Source organism: Oncorhynchus gorbuscha, unplaced genomic scaffold, assembly GCF_021184085.1.
Source record: "Oncorhynchus gorbuscha isolate QuinsamMale2020 ecotype Even-year unplaced genomic scaffold, OgorEven_v1.0 Un_scaffold_3805, whole genome shotgun sequence".
NCBI classification, from domain to species: Eukaryota; Metazoa; Chordata; class Actinopteri; order Salmoniformes; family Salmonidae; genus Oncorhynchus; species Oncorhynchus gorbuscha.
The window spans coordinates 18,704-42,764 of NW_025747966.1; the positions used below are offsets into that span (position 1 = coordinate 18,704).

At 45.6% G+C, this 24,061-nt stretch overlaps 1 protein-coding gene across 1 annotated transcript in view; it reads right to left on the reverse strand.

Moving 5' to 3' along the window:
- LOC124028133 (leucine-rich repeat serine/threonine-protein kinase 1-like) overlaps positions 1-23,912 on the reverse strand; it is a gene marked incomplete at its 3' end in the record, with an annotated part of 40,958 nt that extends 17,046 nt beyond the window's left edge. Inside the window, exons 1-10 of the mRNA XM_046340289.1 lie at positions 23,732-23,912; positions 22,128-22,300; positions 20,578-20,701; positions 20,285-20,444; positions 18,487-18,763; positions 17,790-17,961; positions 16,985-17,160; positions 13,564-13,703; positions 7,978-8,130; positions 4,457-4,619 (exon numbers count right to left, since the gene is read on the reverse strand). Of these exons, the coding sequence (XP_046196245.1) occupies positions 4,457-4,619; positions 7,978-8,130; positions 13,564-13,703; positions 16,985-17,160; positions 17,790-17,961; positions 18,487-18,763; positions 20,285-20,444; positions 20,578-20,701; positions 22,128-22,300; positions 23,732-23,848 (1,655 nt within the window). The remainder of the gene's footprint in view (positions 1-4,456; positions 4,620-7,977; positions 8,131-13,563; positions 13,704-16,984; positions 17,161-17,789; positions 17,962-18,486; positions 18,764-20,284; positions 20,445-20,577; positions 20,702-22,127; positions 22,301-23,731) is intronic.
- Positions 23,913-24,061: the final 149 nt, after the last annotated feature.

Genomic DNA, 24,061 nt, shown 5'->3' on the forward strand with positions numbered 1-24,061 from the left:
TACCCCATACAGTACATGCTACTATGTATACCCCATACAGTACATGCTACTATGTATACCCCATACAGTACACACAAAGCATCACTATCCATCACTAATGTAATCACCATCTTTCAGCATGTATTTTTATTTAACAACATTAGGCATGTCAGTTAAGAATACATTTTTATCAACGATGAGGGCCTACCAACAGGCAAAAGGCCTCCTGCGGGGAAGGGAGCTGGGATTACAAATAAAAATATAGCACAAAACACACATCACGACACCACAACACTACATAAAGAGAGACCTAAGACAACAAAATTGCATGGCAGCAACACAACATGGTAGCTACAAAATATGACAACAACATGGTAGCAACACAACATGGTAGCTACAAAATATGACAACAACATGGTAGCAACACAACATGGTAGCTACAAAATATGACAACAACATGGTAGCAACACAACATGGTAGCTACAAAATATGACAACAACATGGTAGCAACACAACATGGTAGCTACAAAATATGACAACAACATGGTAGCAACACAACATGGTAGCTACAAAATATGACAACAACATGGTAGCAACACAACATGGTAGCTACACAACATGGTAGCTACAAAATATGACAACAACATGGCAGCAACACAGCATGGTAGCTACAAAATATGACAACAACATGGTAGCAACACAACATGGTAGCTACAAAATATGACAACAACATGGCAGCAACACAGCATGGTAGCTACAAAATATGACAACAACATGGTAGCAACACAACATGGTAGCTACAAAATATGACAACAACATGGCAGCAACACAGCATGGTAGCTACAAAATATGACAACAACATGGTAGCAACACAACATGGTAGCTACAAAATATGACAACAACATGGTAGCAACACAACATGGTAGCTACAAAATATGACAACAACATGGTAGCAACACAACATGGTAGCTACAAAATATGACAACAACATGGTAGCAACACAACATGGCAGCAACATGGTAGTAGAACAACATGATAGCAGCACAAAACATAGTACGAACATTTTAGGGCACAGACAACAGCACAAAGGGCAAGAAGGTAGAGACTACAATACATCACGCCAAGCAGCCTAAACTGTCAGTTTGAGTGTCCATGAGTGTATGTTTGAATGAAGAGATGGAGATAAAACTGTCCAGTTTGAGTGTTTGTTGCAGCTCGTTCCAGTCACTAGCTGCAGCGAACTGAAAAGAGGAGCGACCCAGAGATGTGTGGTTTGGGGACCTTTAACAGAATGTGACTGGCAGAAAGGGTGTTGTATGTGGAGGATGAGGGCTGCAGTAGGTATCTCAGGGGGGAGTGAGGCCTAAGAGGGTTTTATAAATAAGCATCAACCAGTGGGTCTTGCGATGGACTTACAGAGATGACCAGTTTACAGAGGAGTATAGAGTGCAGTGATGTGTCCTATAAGGAGCATTGGTGACAAACCTGATGGCCGAATGGTAAAGAACATCTAGCCGCTCCAGAGCACCCTTATCTGCTGATCTATAAATGATGTCTCCGTAATCTAGCATGGATAGGATGGTCATCTGAATCAGGGTTAGTTTGGCAGCTGGCGTGAAAGAGGAGCGATTACGATAGAGGAAACCACGTCTACATTTAACTTTAGCCTGCACCATACATTACTACAGCTACCTCCCTGATCCCAACCTCAACTCTACCTGCACCATACATTACTATAGCTACCTCCCTGATCCCAACCTCAACTCTACCTGCACCATACATTACTATAGCTACCTCCCTGATCCCAACCTCAACTCTACCTGCACCATACATTACTATAGCTACCTCCCTATCCCAACCTCAACTGATCCCAACCTCAACTCTACCTGCACCATACATTACTATAGCTACCTCCCTGATCCCAACCTCAACTCTACCTGCACCATACATTACTATAGCTACCTCCCTGATCCCAACCTCAACTCTACCTGCACCATACATTACTATAGCTACCTCCCTGATCCCAACCTCAACTCTACCTGCACCATACATTACTATAGCTACCTCCCTGATCCCAACCTCAACTCTACCTGCACCATACATTACTATAGCTACCTCCCTGATCCCAACCTCAACTCTACCTGCACCATACATTACTATAGCTACCTCCCTGATCCCAACCTCAACTCTACCTGCACCATACATTACTATAGCTACCTCCCTGATCCCAACCTCAACTCTACCTGCACCATACATTACTATAGCTACCTCCCTGATCCCAACCTCAACTCTACCTGCACCATACATTACTATAGCTACCTCCCTGATCCCAACCTCAACTCTACCTGCAACATACACGGCCAACAAAGGATTCTATGTATTGCATTCTGCTATAGAGCTATAGTCGCCATAGCAACATTCCTAAGTCCTTAATAGTTTCCTCTTCATATCATGAACACAAATCGGTGTCTCATATGGCTACCCCCTTCCCTATCTATTTAATGCACTCATTTGGACAGGAAGCCAGTCAAAAGTAGTGCACTAATTTGGGACACAACTGCTCAGAGTTGACCATCTATCCTGGAGCTGACTTCCTGCTAGGGCCCATATGTGAATGTAGGGCTGGGGGAAACATTATTCAGGGTCAATTTAATCTCAAACATGCTTTAAATTGCATTTCAGCAGAGTCACACAGCAGAGTATTTGAGCGCGTTCCTGTGTGTGTATGTTCTGTTGTGTGTGTATGTTCTGTTGTGTGTGTATGTTCTGTGTCCATGTTTGCGTGCACGTTCCTGTGTGTGTGTCTACATAGCTGTGGTGTTAGCTGATGTCAACTCGTGGCACCAGTGTTTGAGGAAGTGATTATTTAGTCAATATCTCTCTTGTCTTAGAGCAGCACTAAAATGTGTTTCCTGATATCAGAAATATTTGGGAGTGATTGTTGCCCCATGAACAGTAAATATGGCAGCGGCCTGTAGTATTTCAGAGAGATATACTTGTGTAATCAACCCTCAAGCACTGTGTGTGTGTGTGTGTGTGTGTGTGTGTGTGTGTGTGTGTGTGTGTGTGTGTGTGTGTGTGTGTGTGTGTGTGTGTGTGTGTGTGTGTGTGTGTGTGTGTGTGTGTGTGTGTGTGTGTGTGGTTAGCCTTAAGGGTAAACAATACATCAACGGATGCGGTCACTGTTGAGAAATCAACTGAAACTCATTACGCAGCCAAACCCTTGAAGAGCTGTGTGTGTGTGTGTGTGTGTGTGTGTGTGTGTGTGTGTGTGTGTGTGTGTGTGTGTGTGTGTGTGTGTGTGTGTGTGTGTGTGTGTGTGTGTGTGTGTGTGTGTGTGTGTGTGTGTGTGTGTGTGTGTGTGTGTGCGTGAGAATGTGTGTGTGTGAGAATGTGTGTGTGTGTAAGCATGTGTGTGTGTGTGTGAGCATGTGTGTGTGTGTGTGTGAGCGTGTGTGTGTGTGAGCGTGTGTGAGCGTGTGTGTGTGAGAGCGTGCGCAGGATTGCTGTACCTCTGTATACTACACAATACTACAGGAGGACACCACAACCACAAGGCCCTGTACTACACAATGCTACAGGAGGACACCACAACCACAAGGCCCTGTACTACACAATACTTCAGGAGGACACCACAACCACAAGGCCCTGTACTATACAATACTACAGGAGGACACCACAACCACAAGGCCCTGTACTACACAATAATACAGGAGGACACCACAACCACAAGGCCCTGTACTACACAATGCTACAGGAGGACACCACAACCACAAGGCCCTGTACTACACAATGCTACAGGAGGACACCACAACCACAAGGCCCTGTACTACACAATACTACAGGAGGACACCACAACCACAATTGACTAAATAGAGCCATCTATCCCGGTTATAACCAAAAGCTCAGCCTGAGTGTGGGTGACAGGTGAAGGGTCAAAAGTGACAGATGATGGGCCAAAGGTTAGGGATAAGAGGTTTGTGGTTCAGAGGGTGTGTGTGTGTACAAGCGCAAGTTTGATAGCATGTTGGAGAGAATCGGTTCTAGCCAAGCTCAGCACAGAATGACTGATCTACAAATCGTCAGGCATCCTAACTTCAACTTGAGAATACATTTAAACTAGTCTCCCATTGACGTCAATGAATGACGAAGAGAAAATGTTACTTAAGTGAAAGACATGATTCACCCCTATGTGAAGAAGATTAGCCCATCTGTGCCGTGCCTTCCTCAGGCTCATCGTCTTGTGAAGTTACACTGAGTCTGGCTGAGTGTGCGATTGGATTTGATAATGACGGAAACTCTCTCCAGCCAATAGTTACACCAATCCTTATATGTCCATGATGGGTAGAGCAAGTGCACACTTCAGGAGAAGGGAGGAGAATTGGGATACAGCATCTATATAGGGGGGGACAGTCGCGCAGCGCTAATAGGTCAACAGGTCAGGGTTTAGAGGTCAAGGGGAAAGGTGAGAGGTTACCGTGAGGGGAAGTCGGTCATGAAAAGCTCTGGGACCAGCTCCTGAAGGGGCACAGGCTGGTTGGTGTGCTGGGGACACACTATGTACTCCTGGCCCATGGCAGCGATCACACAGTCCTCCATGTTGAAGAAGTGCCCTCCTCTTCCTCCCCCGTTTTCTCTGCCTAGCGGTGGGATAATCAGACCAAAAGATAAAGTTGACTTCAGAGTGCAAACTCTGTTTAACAGCAGTCCCATTACAAAAACAATATTATAGGTTGATTTCAAATTAAATCACATTTTGTTGGTCACATACACATGGTTAGCAGATGTTATTGCGAGTGTAGTGAAATGCTTGTGCTTCTAGTTCCGACAGTGCAGCAATATCTAACATGTAATCTAACAATTCCACAACAACTACCTAATACACACAAATTTAAACAAAGGAATGGAATAAGAATATATACAGTTAAATATATGGATAAGCAATGACAGAGTGGCAGAGGCCAGATGCAATAGAAGGTATCAAATACAGTATATACATATGAGATGAGCAAGGTAAGATATGTAAACATCATTAAAGTGGCATTATTAAAGTGACTAGTGATCCATTAATTAAAGTAGTGATGGCTGTTTAACAGTCTAATGGCCTTGAGATAGAAGCTGTTTTTCAGTCTCTCTGTCCCAGCTTTGATGCCCCTGTACTGACCTCGCCTTCTGGATGGTAGTAGGGTGAACAGGCTTTAATGGGTGATTGTTGTCCTTGATGATCTTTTTGGCCTTCCTGTGATATCGGGTGCTGTAGGTGTCCTGGAGGGCAGGTAGTTTGCCCCCAGTGATGCGTTGTGCAGACCGCACCTCCCTCTGGAGAGCCTTGTGGTTGTGGGCGGTGCAGTTGCCATGTGCCGCCTTCATCACACTGTGTGGGTGGACCATTTCAGTTTGTCCGTGACGTGTACGCCGAGTAACTTAAATCTTTCCACCTTCTCCACTGCTGTCCCGTCGATGTGGATAGGGGGCTGCTCCCTCTGCTGTTTCCTGAAGTCAACGGTCATCTCCTTTGTTTTGTTGACTTTGAGTGAAAGGTTGTTTTCCTGACACAACACTCCGAGTGCCCTCACCTCGTCCCTGTAGGCCGTCTCGTCATTGTTGATAATCTAGCCTACCACTGTTGTGTCGTCTGCAAACTTGATGATTGAGTTGGAGGTGTGCAAGGCCAGGCAGTCATGGGTGAACAAGGAATACAGGAGAGGGCTGAGCACACACCCTTGTCCCAGTGTTGAGGATCAGTGAAGTGTAGATGTTGTTTCCTACCTTCCCCACCTGGGGGGGGGGCGGCCCATCAGGAAGTACAGGACCCAAATGCACCGGGCGGGGTTGAGACCCAGGGCTTCAAGCTTAATGATGAGCTTGGAGGGTACTATGGTGTTGAATGCTGAGCTATAGTCAATGAACAGCATTCTTACATAGGTATTCCTCTTGTCCAGATGGGTTAGGGAAGTGTGATGGTGATTGTATCATCTGTGGACCTATTGAAGTGGGTCTACGGTGACAGGTAAGTTGAAGGTGATATGATCCTTGACTAGTCTCTCAAAGCACTTCATGATGACAGAAGTGAGTGCTACGGGGCGATAGTAATTTAGTTTCCATTACCTTTGCCTTCCTGAGTACAGGAACAATGGTGGCCATCTTGAAGCATGTGGGGACAGCAGACTGGGATAGGGAGAGATTGAATATGTCCGTAAACACTGTGCATGCTCTGAGTTTGCAGCTAGGGATGTTGTCTGGGCCGGCAGCCCTGCGAGGATTAACACGTTTAAATGTCTGACGTCGGTCATGAAGAAAGAAAGCCCACAGTCCTTGATAGCGGGTCGCGTCGGTGGCACTGTATTATCCTCAAAGCGGGCAAAGAAGGTGTTTAGTTTTACTGGAAGCAAGACATCGGTGTCCTTAACGTGGCTGGTTTTCCTTTTGTAGTCCGTGATTGTCTGTAGACCCTGCCACATATGTCTCATGTCTGAGCCGTTGAATTGCGACTCCACTTTGTCTCTATACTGACATTTCGCTTGAATGATTGCCTTGCGGAGGGAATAACTACACTTTTTGTATTTGACCATATTTCTAGTCACCTTTCCATGGTTAAATGCGGTGGTTCTCGCTTTCAGTTTTGCGCGAGTGCCGCCATCTCTCCACGGTTTCTGGTTAGGGTAGGTATTAATAGTCACAGTATGCCACTACACTTCCTTATAAAATCACTCACCGAATCAGTGTATACGTCAATATTATTCTCTGAGGCTACCAGGAACATATCCCAGTCCGCAGATTCTGATTAGTCAGACCAGCGTTGAATAGTCCTTAGCGCGGGTACATCCTGTTTGAGTTTCTGACTATAGGACGGGAGGAGCAAAATGGAGTCATGGTCAAATTTGTCGAAAGGAGGGCGGGGTTGGCCTTGTATGCATTGCGGAAGTTAGAGAGCAGTGATCCAGTGTTTTTCCAGCGCGAGTGCTACAGTCAATATGTTGGTAGAATTTAGGTAGCCTTGTTCTCAAATTTGCTTTGTTAAAATCCCCAGCTACAATAACTGCAGCCTCAGGATATATGGTTTTCAGTTTGCATAAAGTCCAGTGAAGTTCCTTGAGGGCTCTCGTGGTATCGGCTTGAGGGGTTATATATACGGCTGTGACAGTAAATTATCTTGGGAGATAATACGGTCTGCATTTGATTGTAAGGAATTCTAGGTCAGGTGAACAAAAGGACTTGAGTTCCTGTATGTTGTTACAATTACACCATGAGTTGTTAATCATGAAACATACACCCTTGCCCTTCTTCCCGGAGAGATGTTTATTCCTGTTGACGTGACGCACAAAGATTCCAGGTGGCTGTACTGACTCCGACAGCATATCCCGAGACAGCCATGTTTCCGTGAAACAAGAGTATGTTACAATCCCTGATGTCTCTCTGGAAAGCAACCCTTGCCCTAATTTAATATACCTTTTTATCTAGAGACTGGACATTAGTGAGTAATATACTCGGAAGCGGTGGGTGGTGTGCGGGCGTCTTAAGTCTAACCTGAAGATCGCTCCGCCTACCTCTTCTTCGGCGGCGTTGTTTTGGGTTGGCCTCTGGAATCAGCTCAAATGCCCTGGGTGGTTTGGACAAAGGATCCACTTTGGGAAAGTCGTATTCCTGGTTGCAGTGCTGGTAAGTTGACGTCGCTCTGATATCCAATAGTTCTTCTCGGCTGTATGTAATAACACTTACGATTTTCCGGGCTAACAATGTAAGAAATAATGCATAAAAAAACAAGAAACTGAAAAGTATCCTAAGGACTAGAAGCGAGGCAGCCCTCTGTCGGCGCCATCTTCAGGTCATTTATCATGCATGCTTATAACAAGTAATAACACATTATGAGGGTATGCTTTCACTAAAGCAAATCATTGTTTTAGTGCTTAATGTCCGCATTGATGGTGTTTAATTTAAACTTTTGCAATAGCCCCTATATATTCCATCAGAAGTTGACTGTATATTGGCCCACCCTACCTTCTCCTCCTCTTCTCCCAGCTGCAGTCCCCCTGGTTGGGGGTTCCCCCAGATCCCCAGGCCCCTGGTTCTGTCTAGTCATGGAGGAACACTGGGGACAGGGGGCGTACTGCTCAATCAATCGGGTCCCATCACTCTCACTGGCCGTCAAGGCTAAAGGAGGACAGATGACACAGAGAGATACAGAAAGTCACATGGTCTGGTGGAGTCTGGCCGTAAGGCCTACGGGAGGACAGATAACACTGAGATACAGAAATGGTCTGGTGGTGTCTAGCTGTCAGGCCTACAGGAGGACAGATAACACTGAGATACAGAAATGGTTTGGTGGAGTCTGGCTGTCAGGCCTACAGGAGGACAGATAACGAGATACAGAAATGGACTGGTGGAGTCTGGCCGTAAGGCCTACAGGAGGACAGATAACACTGAGATACAGAAATGGTTTGGTGGAGTCTGGCTGTCAGGCCTACAGGAGGACAGATAACACTGAGATACAGAAATGGACTGGTGGAGTCTGGCTGTAAGGCCTACAGGAGGACAGATAACACTGAGATACAGAAATGGTTTGGTGGAGTCTGGCTGTCAGGCCTACAGGAGGACAGATAACACTGAGATACAGAAATGGTCTGGTGGTGTCTGGCTGTCAGGCCTACAGGAGGACAGATAACGAGATACAGAAATGGTCTGGTGGTGTCTGGCTGTCAGGCCTACAGGAGGACAGATAACACTGAGATACAGAAATGGTCTGGTGGTGTCTGGCTGTCAGGCCTACAGGAGGACAGATAACACTGAGATACAGAAATGGTCTGGTGGTGTCTGGCTGTCAGGCCTACAGGAGGACAGATAACGAGATACAGAAATGGTCTGGTGGTGTCTGGTCTGGCGGTAGTGAAGCCCACTGAGATACAAATGGTCTAGAGGTGTCAAAGCCCTGACTCAGGCACTACATTCCTTGCTGTCTTAAGATTCTCAGAGTCAGAAATGGTCTGGTGGTGTCTGGCTGTCAGGCCTAAAATGGAATGTTTCCATGGATCCTTCTTACCTTCTGCTATGAGACTTTTTACAGGAGGACAAATGCACACTGAGATACATAAATGGCAAGTGGTGTCTGAGCTGTCAGGCCTACAGGAGGAGGAGATAACTCAAAAGATGAGAAAATCTGGTAGTGGGAGATGAGTGTCAAAGTTACCGGACTACAAACGTCCCTAGAGGAAACGTCAAATGATGCCCTGAGTTAATTCCAGTAGGGGATTCTCATCAGTCTCCCTGTGTCTTGTTCTCTCTGATAATCTCTACCTTAAAATGGAATGTTTCCATAGGATCACTTCTCAAAGATGGAGCGTGAGTTAATACAGTAGGGGAGGTGCAGCGTGAGTTAATACAGTAGGGGAGATGCAGCGTGAGTTAATACAGTAGGGGGAGATGCAGCGTGAGGTACTTCTCAAATGATGGAGTAGGGGGAGTCCAAATGAGTTAATACAGTAGGGGAGATGCACGTGAGTTAATACAGTAGGGGGAGATGCAGCGTGAGTTAATACAGTAGGGGGAGATGCAGCGTGAGTTAATACAGTAGGGGGAGATGCAGCGTGAGTTAATACAGTAGGGGAGTGCAGCGTGATGGAGTAATACAGTAGGGGAGATGCAGCGTGAAATAATACAGTAGGGGAGATGCAGCGTGAGGTAATACAGTAGGGGGAGGTGCAGCGTGAGGTAATACAGTAGGGGAGGTGCAGAGTGAGTAATACAGTAGGGGGGTGCAGCTTCTAATACAGTAGGGGGAGCATGCAGCGTGAGTTAATACAGTAGGGGGAGTATGCAGCATGAGGTAATACAATGCAGCGTGATATTAATACAGTAGGGGAGATGCAGCGTGAGGTAATACAGTAGGGGAGGTGCAGCATGAGGTAATACAGTAGGGGAGGTGCAATATGAGGTAATACAGTAGGGGGAGGTGCAGCGTGAGTTAATACAGTAGGGGGAGGTGCAGCGTGTCTAATACTACTGTTAATACAGTAGGGGGAGGTGCAGCATGAGGTAATATAGTAGGGGGAGGTGCAGCATGAGGTAATACAGTAGGGGAGGTGCAGCATGAGGTAATACAGTAGGGGAGGTGCAGCATGAGGTAATACAGTAGGGGAGGTGCAGCATGAGGTAATACAGTAGGGGGAATGCAGCATGAGGTAATACAGTAGGGGAGGTGCAGCTGGCTGAAAGAAGGTACAGTAGGGGAGGTGCAGCGTGAGGTAATACAGTAGGGGGAGGTGCATGGAATGGGGATGCATTCTCCACAGTAGGGGAGGTGCCTGAAATACAGTAGGGAGGTGCAGCGTGAGGTAATACAGTAGGGGGAGGTGGGAGGTGGAGCATGGAGTAATACAGTAGGGGGAGGTGCAGCGTGAGGTAATACAGTAGGGGGAGGTGCAGCTAGTTGAGGTAATACAGTAGGGGGAGGTGCAGCGTGACAGTAGGGGGAGGTGCAGCGTGAGGTAACAGTAGGGGGAGCGTGAGGTAATACAGTAGGGGGAGGTGCAGCGTGAGGTAATACAGTAGGGGAGGTGCAGTCGTGAGGTAATACAGTAGGGGGGAGGTGCAGCGTGAGGTAATACAGTAGGGGAGGTGCAGCGTGAGGTAATACAGTAGGGGGAGGTGCAGCGTGAGGTAATACAGTAGGGGGAGGTGCAGCGTGAGGTAATACAGTAGTGGGGAGGTGCAGCGTGAGGTAATACAGTACTGGGGGAGGTGCAGCGTGAGGTAATACAGTAGGGGGAGGTGCAGCGTGACAAAATACAGTAGGGGAGGTGCAGCGTGAGGTAATACAGTATTGGGGAGGTGCAGCGTTTTTTTGAGGTAATACAGTGGTGGGGGAGGTGCAGCGATGAGGTAATACAGTAGGGGAGGTGCAGCGTGAGGTAATACAGTAGGGGAGGTGCAGCATGAGGTAATACAGTAGGGGAGGTGCAGCATGAGGTAATACAGTAGGGGGAGGTGCAGCATGAGGTAATACAGTAGGGGGAGGTGCAGCATGAGGTAATACAGTAGGGGGAGGTGCAGCATGAGGTAATACAGTAGGGGGAGGTGCAGCATGAGGTAATACAGTAGGGGGAGGTGCAGCATGAGGTAATACAGTAGGGGAGGTGCAGCATGAGGTAATACAGTAGGGGAGGTGCAGCATGAGGTAATACAGTAGGGGGAGGTGCAGCATGAGGTAATACAGTAGGGGGAGGTGCAGTGAGGTAATACAGTAGGGGGAGGTGCAGCGTGAGGTAATACAGTAGGGGGAGTGCTTCTCAAATGGAATGTTTTATGCGTTCTCCACACTCTTGTCCTCACAAGAACGTACTCAAGAGAACGTCCTTGGAGAATACACCTGGAGCATGAGTGTGGAGCACGGTAGAAAGCATATTTAGAAACACCCCGAGTTTTTACACTGCACCAAATACCCTAGTTTCATACTCCTAACTATCCGTACACCTCTGAACATTCATCACACCGTCGCCACTCAGATGATCTACAGCCTTTTATCTGTCAACACTCAAAAGCAGCTTTATCTCCCGACTGTTCGATAACGGGAACACGAGGTGTGAACACCTGTCAGTGGGGACCAAAGGGTAACGATGTACGCTGGGAGGCAGGAAGAAAGTTCAGGGATGTGAATACATTTCATTAATAAATGAACAAAACAAGAAACACAAACAGCACCGACATGAAACAGGAACAATGACGACCGGGGAAGAAAACAAAGGGAGTGACATATAAAGGGCAGGTAATCAAGGAGGTGATGGAGTCCAGGTGAGTGTCATTATGCAAGTAACACTGGTGACAGGTGTGCGCCCTAACGAGCAGCCTGGTGACCTAGAGGCCGGAGAGAGAGCACACGTGACACAAAGATCCTGACTGAGTCCAGCATTCAAACATGAAGTTGAAGTCATTGAAGAGGTGTTGCTTTTTTGTTTTTTTTACTGTGTATTTACTGTTGGTGTATGTATTGGTGCAATCAAACTTCCCCTTTATGGCAAATAATTGATGATCTTATTTTATAAAAAGAAAGAGGATACAAAGGAGTGCACTGTGCACACAGAGACTGGCGCACAGAGACAGGCGCACAGAGACAGGCGCACAGAGACAGGCGCACAGAGACAGGCGCACAGAGACTAGCGCACAGAGACTGGCGCACAGAGACAGGCGCACAGAGACAGGCGCACAGAGACAGGCGCACAGAGACTGGCGCACAGAGACAGGAGACTGGCACAGAGAGACAGGCACACAGAGACAGGCGCACAGAGACAGGCGCACAGAGACAGGCGCAGAGAGACTGGCGCACAGAGACTGGCGCACAGAGACAGGCGCACAGAGACTGCGCAGAGACACAGAGACTCCTCTTCAGAGACAGAGACAGGCGCACAGAGACAGGCGCACAGAGGCGCACAGAGAGACAGGCGCACAGAGACAGGCGCACAGAGACAGGCGCACAGAGACTGGCGCACAGAGACAGGCGCACAGAGAGACAGGACAGGCGCACACAGAGACAGGCGCACAGAGACAGGCGCACAGAGACAGGCGCACAGAGACTGGCACACAGAGACAGGCGCACAGAGAGACTGGCGCACAGAGACAGGCGCACAGAGACAGGCGCACAGAGACTGGCGCACAGAGACAGGCGCACAGAGACAGGCAGAGACTGGCGCACAGAGACAGGCGCACAGAGACTGGCGCACAGAGACAGGCGACAACTGTAGACAGGCTTACAGAGACTGGCGCACAGAGACAGGCGCACAGAACAGACGCACAGAGACTGGCGCAGAGACACAGAGACAGGCGCACAGAGAGACAGGGCGCACAGAGACAGGCAACTGTAGACAGAGACTTACAGAGACTGGCGCACAGAGACAGGCGCACAGAGACAGGCGCACAGAGACAGGCGCACACCAACATAGACTGAATCCTAATTAACTTGAGAAAACATTGTGTGTGTGAATACCATTTCCATTAATCTGACACGTTTGAATCCCCAGTTGGGCCCTGTGCCCATGTAAATATATATATATATTCTGAATGACTCATGCATGCGAGTGTAAACAAATCCCCAATCAACGTTAATTACTCAGTCATCCAGCACCTAAACTACAGAAACACTAAGAATATATCATGAAATATCCCATTTAGCAAATGTTTTTATCCAAAGCGATTTACAGTCATGCACACATTTTCATACGAGTGGCCCCAGCTGAGCGGGGATCCAAAACATAAATGAATGCACACACACAGATCACAACACACCCACCATGCTGACCAGTCTGCTAAGTGCTGTGATTTGACAGGGAATCTAGAAGCAGCATCAGGAGTTTCATGTGGACTAATGACTGAATCAGCAACACTCCACTGGGTTAAAGCTGCATTTAAAAGACACAATCTGCTATTTTAATTAACATGACGATTGAGCAGCAGGAAATATGACAGACTTTGACTGTCATGCTGAGTTAGGGGAAGCAGATGAAAATATATATTATCCATTTTCACTTGCTTTGCAATGTAAACATATGTTCCCCATGCCAATAAAGCCCTTTGAATGGAAAGAGAGAGAAAGCTCACCAGGGAACCACTGTTCGATGAGGGAATTGACATGGTCCGTAATGAAGGCCATGGCTGAAAAATCCCTGGTCTCTGATTGGCAAATGATCTTGATGCCCCCGCTTTTCTTCCTCTTCCAGTTGACATCAGTCGATTCCACACTGCCGAGGGATTAGAATTAGGTTTATGGTCATATTTGCACTTTACACAATGCTTTTACGCTACGAAAATGTCGCCCCCAGTCTGCTTTTCAATGTAACAGAGGGACTTGAGGTTTGCAGATGACCTCTAGTTGATCTTCAAATAAGATCCTGTACAACTGTAACAGACTTACTGTAGGGCTGGTTTCTCAGACCCAGACAACTGTAACAGACTTACTGTAGGGCTGGTTTCTCAGACCCAGACAACTGTAACAGACTTACTGTAGGGCTGGTTTCTCAGACCCAGACAACTGTAACAGACTTACTGTAGGGCTGGTTTCTCAGACCCAGACAACTGTAACAGACTTACTGTAGGGCTGGTTTCTCAGACCCAGACAACTGTAACAGACTTACTGTAGGGCTGGTTTCTCAGACCCAGACAACTGTAACAGACTTACTGTAGGGCTGGTTTCTCAGACAACCCAGACAACTGTAACAGACTTACTGTAGGGCTGGTTTCTCAGACCCAGACAACTGTAACAGACTTACTGTAGGGCTGGTTTCTCAGACCCAGACAACTGTAACAGACTTACTGTAGGGCTGGTTTCTCAGACCCAGACAACTGTAACAGACTTACTGTAGGGCTGGTTTCTCAGACCCAGACAACTGTAACAGACTTACTGTAGGGCTGGTTTCTCAGACCCAGACAACTGTAACAGACTTACTGTAGGGCTGGTTTCTCAGACCCAGACAACTGTAACAGACTTACTGTAGGGCTGGTTTCTCAGACCCAGACAACTGTAACAGACTTACTGTAGGGCTGGTTTCTCAGACCCAGACAACTGTAACAGACTTACTGTAGGGCTGGTTTCTCAGACCCAGACAACTGTAACAGACTTACTGTAGGGCTGGTTTCTCAGACCCAGACAACTGTAACAGACTTACTGTAGGGCTGGTTTGACCCAGACAACTGTAAAGAATCAGACCCAGACAACTGTAACAGACTTACTGTAGGGCTGGATTCTCAGACCCAGACAACTGTAACAGACTTACTGTAGGGCTGGTTTCTCAGACCCAGACAACTATTCCTAGACAGACTGTTACTTGTAGTTTCATGACCCAGCTTAACAGACTTAAGGGGAAGTTCAGGATTTCAGACCCAGACAACTGTAAGTCAGACTTACTGTAACTCAGACCCAGACAACTTGATGACTACTTACTGAAAGTATTCTATGGGCCAGCTAAAGTTAGCTGAAACTTACTGTAGGGCTGGTTTTGAAGCCGGACCATTGATTACATCCTAGCTTCTCAGAAAACTACTTTCAGGGTGAAGATATTTCTGACATAAAGTTGTAAACTACTGAACTTACTAGGGCTTTTCCGTGCCCAGGAAAAACAGTCCTTAGTGACCTCAGAAATGCGACAACGTAAACAATTAAGTTGATAACATAATAATACAAAAATGCAACAACGTAGAAGAAAGGAGTTGAGAACTGTAACCCCACACTGGTTTTATGTTCCCAGATGTGTTCTCTAAAGGACTTGCTGGTCTCTAAAGGTAACAGACTTACTTAGGGGGTCTCTAAAGGTGACTTACTGTAGGGCTTGGTTTCTAAGACAACTGTAACAGACTTACTGTAGGGAAGTTGGTTTCTAACCCAGACAACTGTGCTTACTGGTTGGTTTCTAAAGACAACTGTGACTTACTTGGTTTCTCAAGTGCTTGTAACAGACTTAACGGTGCTTGGGGTTCTCTTAAAGGTGCTTGGGTCTCTAAAGGTGCTTGGGTCTCTAAAAGGTGCTTGGTGCTTGGGTTCTCTAAAGGTGCTTGGGTTCTCTAAAGGTGCTTGGGTCTCTAAAGGTGCTTGGGTCTCTAAAGGTGCTTGGGTCTCTAAAGGTGTGTTCTTAAAGGTGCTTGGGTCTCTAAAGGTGCTTGGGTCTCTAAAGGTGAAAGGTTCTTTGTTCCATAAAGGTTCTTTGTTCTATAAAGGTTATTTGTTCCCTAAATGTTATTTGAAAGTGTCCCTCTGAAGAACCTGATGGCGTTGCTGAAGGTACTGTATGGGCTAACTAAGAGCCTTAGAACCTACTGACAACACTCAGATGTACATGTGCACTTTTTCAGAGGTATCATTAGGTACAGATAATCATAATAATATTTCATCATAGCATGTTTCATTAGAGAAAGTGTGGAAGTCAAGAGAAAGAAGACTGATGTTTTAGGGAATATAGGTAATAATATGGAAGTCAAGAGAAAGACAGACACACTGTTTTAGGGAATATACCAGATAATCATAATAATATTTCATGGATGTCAAGAGAAAGACTCAACTGTTTTAGGGAATATACCAGTAATAATATGGAAGTCAAGAGAAAGACAGACACACTGTTTTAGGGAATATACCAGTAATAATATGGAAGTCAAGAGAAAGACAGACACACTGTTTTAGGGAATATACCAGTAATAATATGGAAGTCAAGAGAAAGACAGACACGCTGTTTTAGGGAATATACCAGTAATAATATGGAAGTCATTTTATGTAGCACTTTTAATCTCTTTCTCTAATAATTACACAATGAAGCACATAATAAGAGTACATGTGCATGTTTTAAAGACTCATCACTTAGTGCCTGGCTTGGCTAATTAGCCCTGTATGCAATGCTGAGCCAGCTCTGGGTTTGATTAATTAGGCCTGCTCGTTTAGCCGGGTCTGGGGTGGAGACACACGGCTGTGGTTTGGCACGCTTCCTGACGGATGAGAAATCTACACCTTGTTGTACAGAGCACGTGTTTGTGAAAAGGTGCTATACAGTAAAGAATACAATATGTATTTACTTAACAGTGGGCCAAATCCTAATCTCGTTCCAGACACTTTCGCCCCAATGAGCGAAGACTAACGAGTCAAACTTGGCCTTCATTAGCCAATACAGAAAGACCAGGAGAAACTCCCGGAGCATAGGTATTGGCTTAAATCGGCTTCATTTATCAACCAATCATCTCCCACAACACCTTCCCCTAACCCTCCCCACGGCTCGCAGTGGTGTGATTCGTTAAATTATATGATGACAAATACTTGATACTTGGTCACTGCCATAGAATTCTATGGTCACTCCCACTAAGGCCAACTTTGAATTGTTGAAATCCCAGGCTTATATGCGCCGTGCACAATAGTCTGTGGACGAGGTTAGCCAAATCTTAACTCAAACATTATGCATTGGTGTCAATGGGAGATTTGCTTGAACATTCGAGTCACACACATGCATTTTAAGTAAGTTACCCCAGTGTACCCTTAGTCTCTCACCTTAGATACCCTCCATCAAAGGTGACCAGTAGTCCCTCTCTCCAGTAGATGGTCTGACTGCGGCGGACTCTGAAGGTGCTACAGCGGTGCCTCTGTTGGCTACCTGTTCCCGCAAAACTGTAGATCACCGTGGTCCTCCTCCGCTCACTCTTAGCATTCCTCTTAGGCTCAAAGGACTAGGACGACAGAGAACTCTTAGCATTACTCTTAGGCTCAAAGGACTAGGACAACACAGAGAGAACACTTAGCATTCCTCTTAGGCTCAAAGGACAAGGACGACACAGAGAACCCTTAGCATTCCTCTTAGGCTCAAAGGACAAGGACGACACAGAGAACCCTTAGCATTACTCTTAGGCTCAGAGGACGACACAGAGAGAACTCGTAGCATTACTCTTAGGCTCAAAGGACGAGGACGACACAGAAAGGAATCGTTTTAAGAATCGGTACAAGCCTGTGAGCACAACAGACACAATTGTCTTGCATTGTGTCTTTTGCCTGCCCCCACCATAATGATACAAAACCTATTGAATATAGTATAGGTTAGAAAAATGTTTTATTGAAGAGCATAAATACATATGCTATATACTCAGTCTTGTGAATATCCTCCATGTATTTACATAACTGGCATCAGACAGTAACATAAATATCAACTAGCATAATCCAGGTAGCACATGTGGATCTTTTCAAAAGTAATGGACTGTACGAGTTCTACACTCTTCTATACAGTCTTTTCAATGCCCCTGCAGGTGTCACTGGGAAACCCTGTTAAACTGCCCATGCAGGAGTGGGTATAAAACCCTGTTACCTGGAGGTCCATCTCGTTGAGGCTGATGAGCATGCGGGCGATGAAGCGTTCCCAGAATCCCGCCGGCACGAAGCTCATCTTGAAGAGGCGCTGGATGGAGTTGGCGGTCTCTTGACGGAAGCCGTGGATGTCCATAGCAGGTTTAGGAGGAAGGAGGTGGGGGAGGAGGTAACTGTAGAGGAGGACAAAAGGTAGAGTTAAATGTACAGGAGGAATATAAGGAAACCATGAATGTCCATAGCAGGTTTAGGAGACAGGAGGTGGGGGAGCAGGTAACGGTGTAGGAGGAGCAGGACAGAGGTAGAGTTACAAGTGATGGATGTCCATAAGGGGAACGAGGTGGGGCAGATATATGAGATATGTTATAGGGTCAGTTCTGTTTGCTTTCGGAGAGATAAGCCGTGCTACAAAGTGCATTGTGAAAAGAAAGTAGGAGCCTGAACAGTTCAGTTCGGGTCAGCACGATAGTGCACATCATATCTGAGAATCAGTCTCCATGTCGCTGGGCCAAGTTCTGTAAGCAAACCTAGTGGAATGATGCAGATAGAAATGTCATGAATAGAGCTGACTTGATTCCTTATTCTACAAATCAGAGGCAGGCTTGTTCTACATGACACAGTTCCATCTGAACGGTGCACAATGTTATGCTCTGCTGAACATGGCCCAGGGCCCAGCTCAGAGAACGGCCCGTCCCTACCTATCGCTGGCCACAGGCAGAGCAATCTCAAACTTGGCCAGAAACTGGAAGTACTGCTCCTCCGTCTGCTGGGTGAAGCCCGTTCCCACCAGGAGCATGCGCAGATCCTCCGCTCGGATCACCCCATTCCAGGCCACCGATCGGGAGCTCTTCAAGTGGATGATCCGCTCCAGACAGTCCGACAGCCACACGGGACAGAGGAAGTAGAGGGTACACAGGCCGTGACTGGTGTCTGGGAAGTGGAGGATGGTGCCTGTCTCGATCAGGAAGCTGATGGCTGGAGAGAGGCACGAGGGAAGGAGAGAGGGAGAGAAGAGATCATGTTTCAAGTTCTTATTGTCACTTGCACAAGTACAGTGAAATTCCTTTCTTTCTCTTTCCCAACAATGCAGCAATTCAGATCAGTAGCACTATAAAAATAACTAAAACAGTCAAGATGGAGGGAGGGAAAATGAAGAGGAATACATTCATCAGGAACATTTTATATAATAGTCTGGACAATGATATGATATACTATGGTTAGTTAAACCAGGAGGGTTAGTTGTACCTCTCCAAGGGGACCGAGGTTAGTGGCCCCTGGTCTACATAATATGTAAAAGGATGAGAAAGCCAACCTGAAGAGAATGTGCAACTGTGTATAAAACCATTCAATCGACTAAATACTTATAAAAGTACCAATGCATCTGTTTATCTCGATTTCAAATCATTTCAGGGTAACAATTAAAGGAACATTCCACACCAGAACTCTTTTGGTGTTGCTTTCATTAGTCCATTGTTGAAATGTTTTGCATGACAGCAATCAAGTTTTCAAGATATATAACTTTCAAAATACACAAATACAGCAGGTATGCTACATTTAGCATCCTATGCTACATTTAGCATCCTATGCTACATTTAGCATCCTATGCTACGTTTAGCATCCTATGATACGTTTAGCATCCTATGATACATTTAGCACCCTATGACACATTTAGCATCCTATGATACATTTAGCATCCTATGATATGTTTAGCATCCTATGATATGTTTAGCATCCTATGATACGTTTAGCATCCTATGACACATTTAGCATCCTATGATACATTTAGCATTCTATGATACATTTAGCATTCTATGATACATTTAGCATCCTATGATACATTTAGCATCCTATGATACATTTAGCATCCTATGATACATTTAGCATCCTATGATACATTTAGCATCCTATGATACATTTAGCATCCTATGATACATTTAGCATCCTATGCTGCGTTTAGCATCATACCTGCTGTATTTCTTTATTTTGAAAGTTATATATCTTGAAAACTTGATAGCTGACATGCAAAACATTTTGGGACTATGTCAACAATGGACTAATGAAATGTTCCTACCTCACAGCGATTGTTTCAATTATAATGGTCAAAAAGAAAGAGAAACAGCTTCTTAGCAAAGGGCAATTTCTCCTGCAAGACTTTAGCTAAGAATGTCTGGAAGTGGTCTGAGTGGGGAGGGGCGAACTGACATTTGCTGTTATTGGGAGAGAGGATTGGAAATCTCTTTCTTATTGGTCTATTAACTAATTTACTGCATGGTGATGTCACCATGGAAGGCCAAAACTCTATCCCACCAAAACTGTCAGAAATTTCAGCTCTTATACTAACAGAGCATTATCATCTTTTTCACAATTTCACAGTATTATTCCAACCTCATAGCGTGGAAATATATATAAAACACTGGAAAATCACGTTTTGACTGAACTGGGCCTTTAATGAAATGTAGAAAATTAAATAATGTTGAAAAAGGAGGGGTTTGGCACCGGTCTGCAGGTCCTCGTAGTCTTTGATGTCACTTCCTGGGTTCTGCTCTACGACGAGGTCCAGCTGTGCGTCTGTCAGGTACTGGACCTCGTCTTCTGTGTCCCGCCGACCCCTCTCATCTAGCACCGCTTGCTGCAGTGTAAGGTAGCTCTTTGGGATCTATGAAGGGTTATAGAGTGTTTATTGAGAGGTTATAACACATTTTTATTCTGCGTATGAGGTTACCCACAGAAGAGCTTTATACATAAGCATGCATGCACACACGTGCACAAACACACACACACACACTTACCAGTCTGCCCAGTAGCTTGTGTCCGCTAGCTGAACTGCTGCTGTTGTCCTTCATGTAGCAGGCCACCTGGAAGATCAACCTCTTCAGACCATCCAGACCCTCCTGGGTCTTACACGATACCTCACTGAATACACACACACAGAGTTAGATATACACACGAAGACACACACACAGAGTTAGATATACACGCACACACACACAGAGTCAGATATATACGCACACACACACAGAGTCAGATATATACACACACACAGTCAGACATATATACACACACACACACACAGAGTCAGATATATACACACACACAGTCACACACACACACACACACACACACACACACACACACACACACACACACACACACACACACACACACACACACACACACACACACACACACAGATATACACACACACACACACACACACACACTTCCATGCCAATCGAAACTATGTGTGCGGTAACCTGACTGTGTGTGTGGTGACTATGTGTGTGTGTGTTTGTGTGTGAGACTGTGTGTGTGTGAGACTGTGTGTGTGTGTGTGTGTGTGTGTGTGTGTGTGTGTGTGTGTGTGTGTGTGTGTGTGTGTGTGTGTGTGTGTGTGTGTGTGTGTGTGTGTGTGTGTGTGTGTGTGTGTGTGTGTGTGTGTGTGTGTGTGTGTGTGTGTGTGTGTGTGTGTGTGTGTGTGTGTGTGTGTGTGTGTGTGTGTGTGTGTGTGTGTGTGTGTGTGTGTGTGTGTGTGTGACTGTGTGTGACTGTGTTGTGTGTGTGTGTCTGTGTGTGTGTGTGTGTCTGTGTGTGTGACTGTGTGTGTGACTGTGTGTGAGACTGTGTGTGTGACTGTGTGTTGTGTGTGAGACTGTGTGTGTGTGTGTGTGTGTGTGTGTGTGTGTGTGTGTGTGTGTGTGTGTGTGTGTGTGTGTGTGTGTGTGTGTGTGTGTGTGTGTGTGTGTGACGTGCGTGTGTGTGTGTGTGTGTGTGACTGTGTGTGTGTGTGTGACTGTGTGTGTGTGTGTGTGAGACTGTGACTGTGTGTGTGTGTGAGACTGTGTGTGTGTGTGAGACTGTGTGTGTGTGTGAGACTGTGTGTGTGTGTGAGACTGTGTGTGTGTGTGTGAGTGTGTGAGACTGTGTGTGTGTGTGTGTGTGAGACTGTGTGTGTGTGTGTGAGACTGTGTGTGTGTGTGTGTGTGTGTGTGTGTGTGTGAGACTGTGTGTGTGTGTGTGTGTGTGTGTGTGTGTGTGTGTGTGTGTGTGTGTGTGTGTGTGTGTGTGTGTGTGTGTGTGTGTGTGTGAGACTGTGTGTGTGTGTGTGTGTGTGTGTGAGACTGTGTGTGTGTGTGTGTGTGTGTGTGTGTGTGTGTGTGTGTGTGTGTGTGTGTGTGTGTGTGTGTGTGTGTGAGACTGTGTGTGTGTGTGTGTGAGACTGTGTGTGTGTGTGAGTGTGTGTGAGTGTGTGTGTGTGTGTGTGTGTGTGTGTGTGTGTGTGTGTGTGTGTGTGTGTGTGTGTGTGTGTGTGTGTGTCCTACGGTCTCTGTGTATGACTCACTGCAGGTGTTTCCAGGTGATGTCTGGGTAGCCACTGGCCCTGGCGCCTGATGGAGACCTGCATAGTGCCAGGATGTAGGCCCTCAGAGTGGCCACCCGCTCTGTACGGAACTTGGTGTCGATCAGGTCCAGGTGGGTGCCCACCACCACCACTGCAGAGTTAGGGGCACGCGCCTACAGGTCAAAAGTTCAGAGGTCATATACAATGCTTTTCAAAAACTATTCACACAGACTTATTCCACATGTTGTTGTGTTAAACTGAATCTAATCAAGTTGTAGTGACATCCTAAGGATGATCAAGGGAAATTGGATGCAATTTGGAGTGTCACAACAAAGGGGTGTGAATACTTATGTAGATTAAATATTTCTCAATTTCAATACATTTGCACAAAAAATGTAGAAAACCATGTTTCCACTTTGTCATTATGGGGTATGGTCTATAGATGGGTGAGAAACAAATCTATTTAATCATTTTTGAATTCAGGCTGTAACACAATAAAATGTGGAATAAGTCAAGGAGTATGAATTCTTTCTGAAGACACTGTAGGGTATGACCCCAAATAACTGCTCTGACCCTGTGGCCCAGTACTTCACCCTGATCTCCCTCTCAGCCAGTAGCTGGTGGGATATTCATCTAAATAAATACAACACACTGACTTGGACAATACATTTTTTGGGGACAGTAATAAAGTATTATAACGTGATTGTTTATCTAAATCAATTCTTCTGTGTATTCATTGGATTGTGTAAGTGAGTTTCCACTATATTTCCTACAACAGTTTGTGTGTCATTGTTCTTTTATTGTTGCTCTTTTATTTATTTTTGTATTTTATTTAGTAAAACTGCATTGTTTGTTAAGGCTTGTAAGTAAGCATTTCACAGAATACCTGTTGTAATCGGAGCATTTGACAAATACAATTTGATTTGATCAGTCCATTTTAAATTGATGAAGGGAAGTGAACAAGTGCACACTTGGAGCAGAAAAGTGGAGAATGAGGACACAGTCATTTCCAGGCTATGAAGGTGTTATGGTCACTTTTCTTGATGTTTTACTTCAACAGATTTGACATTTACAATCCCAAAGGTCTTTGTGGCCAGACCGGACGACTCATCCACGTCCTATGACCTGACTGTTCCTTCCCACAGTGGAAATAGACATGACCTTTGTAGTTAAAACCCTGACACCTGTCAGAGTCATTTGAAAAAATATGATTGAGGCTCTTTTATTCTCACAAATACTTTTTACCATTGTTGTATAACACCTATTCAATAAAATGAATTATTTGTATAGAATATTGACAGACTGATGTCATAGCCATGAAAAGATAGTAGAGTCAATTCAGATCAAATCATTTAAGGAATTGAAAAAATGTATAATTGAAAATATAATCATGAAGAAGCTTTGGGTGAGCAGTTCTGTTCCCATTCAGTAGAATATACTTCTCCCCACCAGACCAGGGTTCAATCCTACTGTTCTCCCACTAGCCTGCCTCTCCCTCTATTTCCAACTGTCTAATTAAAGTCAACATGTTTTGAATGTCTTTCTTTAATAAAAAGAAGAAACTAAATGGCACTGAAGTGTGACTAACATGTTTTCTGCCTCACCTCAATGTTAAGCAGCCAGGACTGTAGACTGGCTACAGCCTCCTCTCCCAGAGCTAGGTTCCATATGACTACGTACAGGGCCTTGTCCGTGAAGAAACACTGGTTGACCGTGGACATGTTGGCCGGACCGCCGATGTCCCACACGTTGAACGCCACGGAGTCCGCCTGTTATGGTGGTGGAGTTAAAACAAGAAACATTACATGTATAACACTAAAACAAATGACTACAAAATGATACCACAGTCAAAACCTACCTTAGTTGAATGACTGACTGAAAAAAAGAGAATATTTTGGAAATGCAATTCCTACTCCTTCTGCCTCAGTTCCACC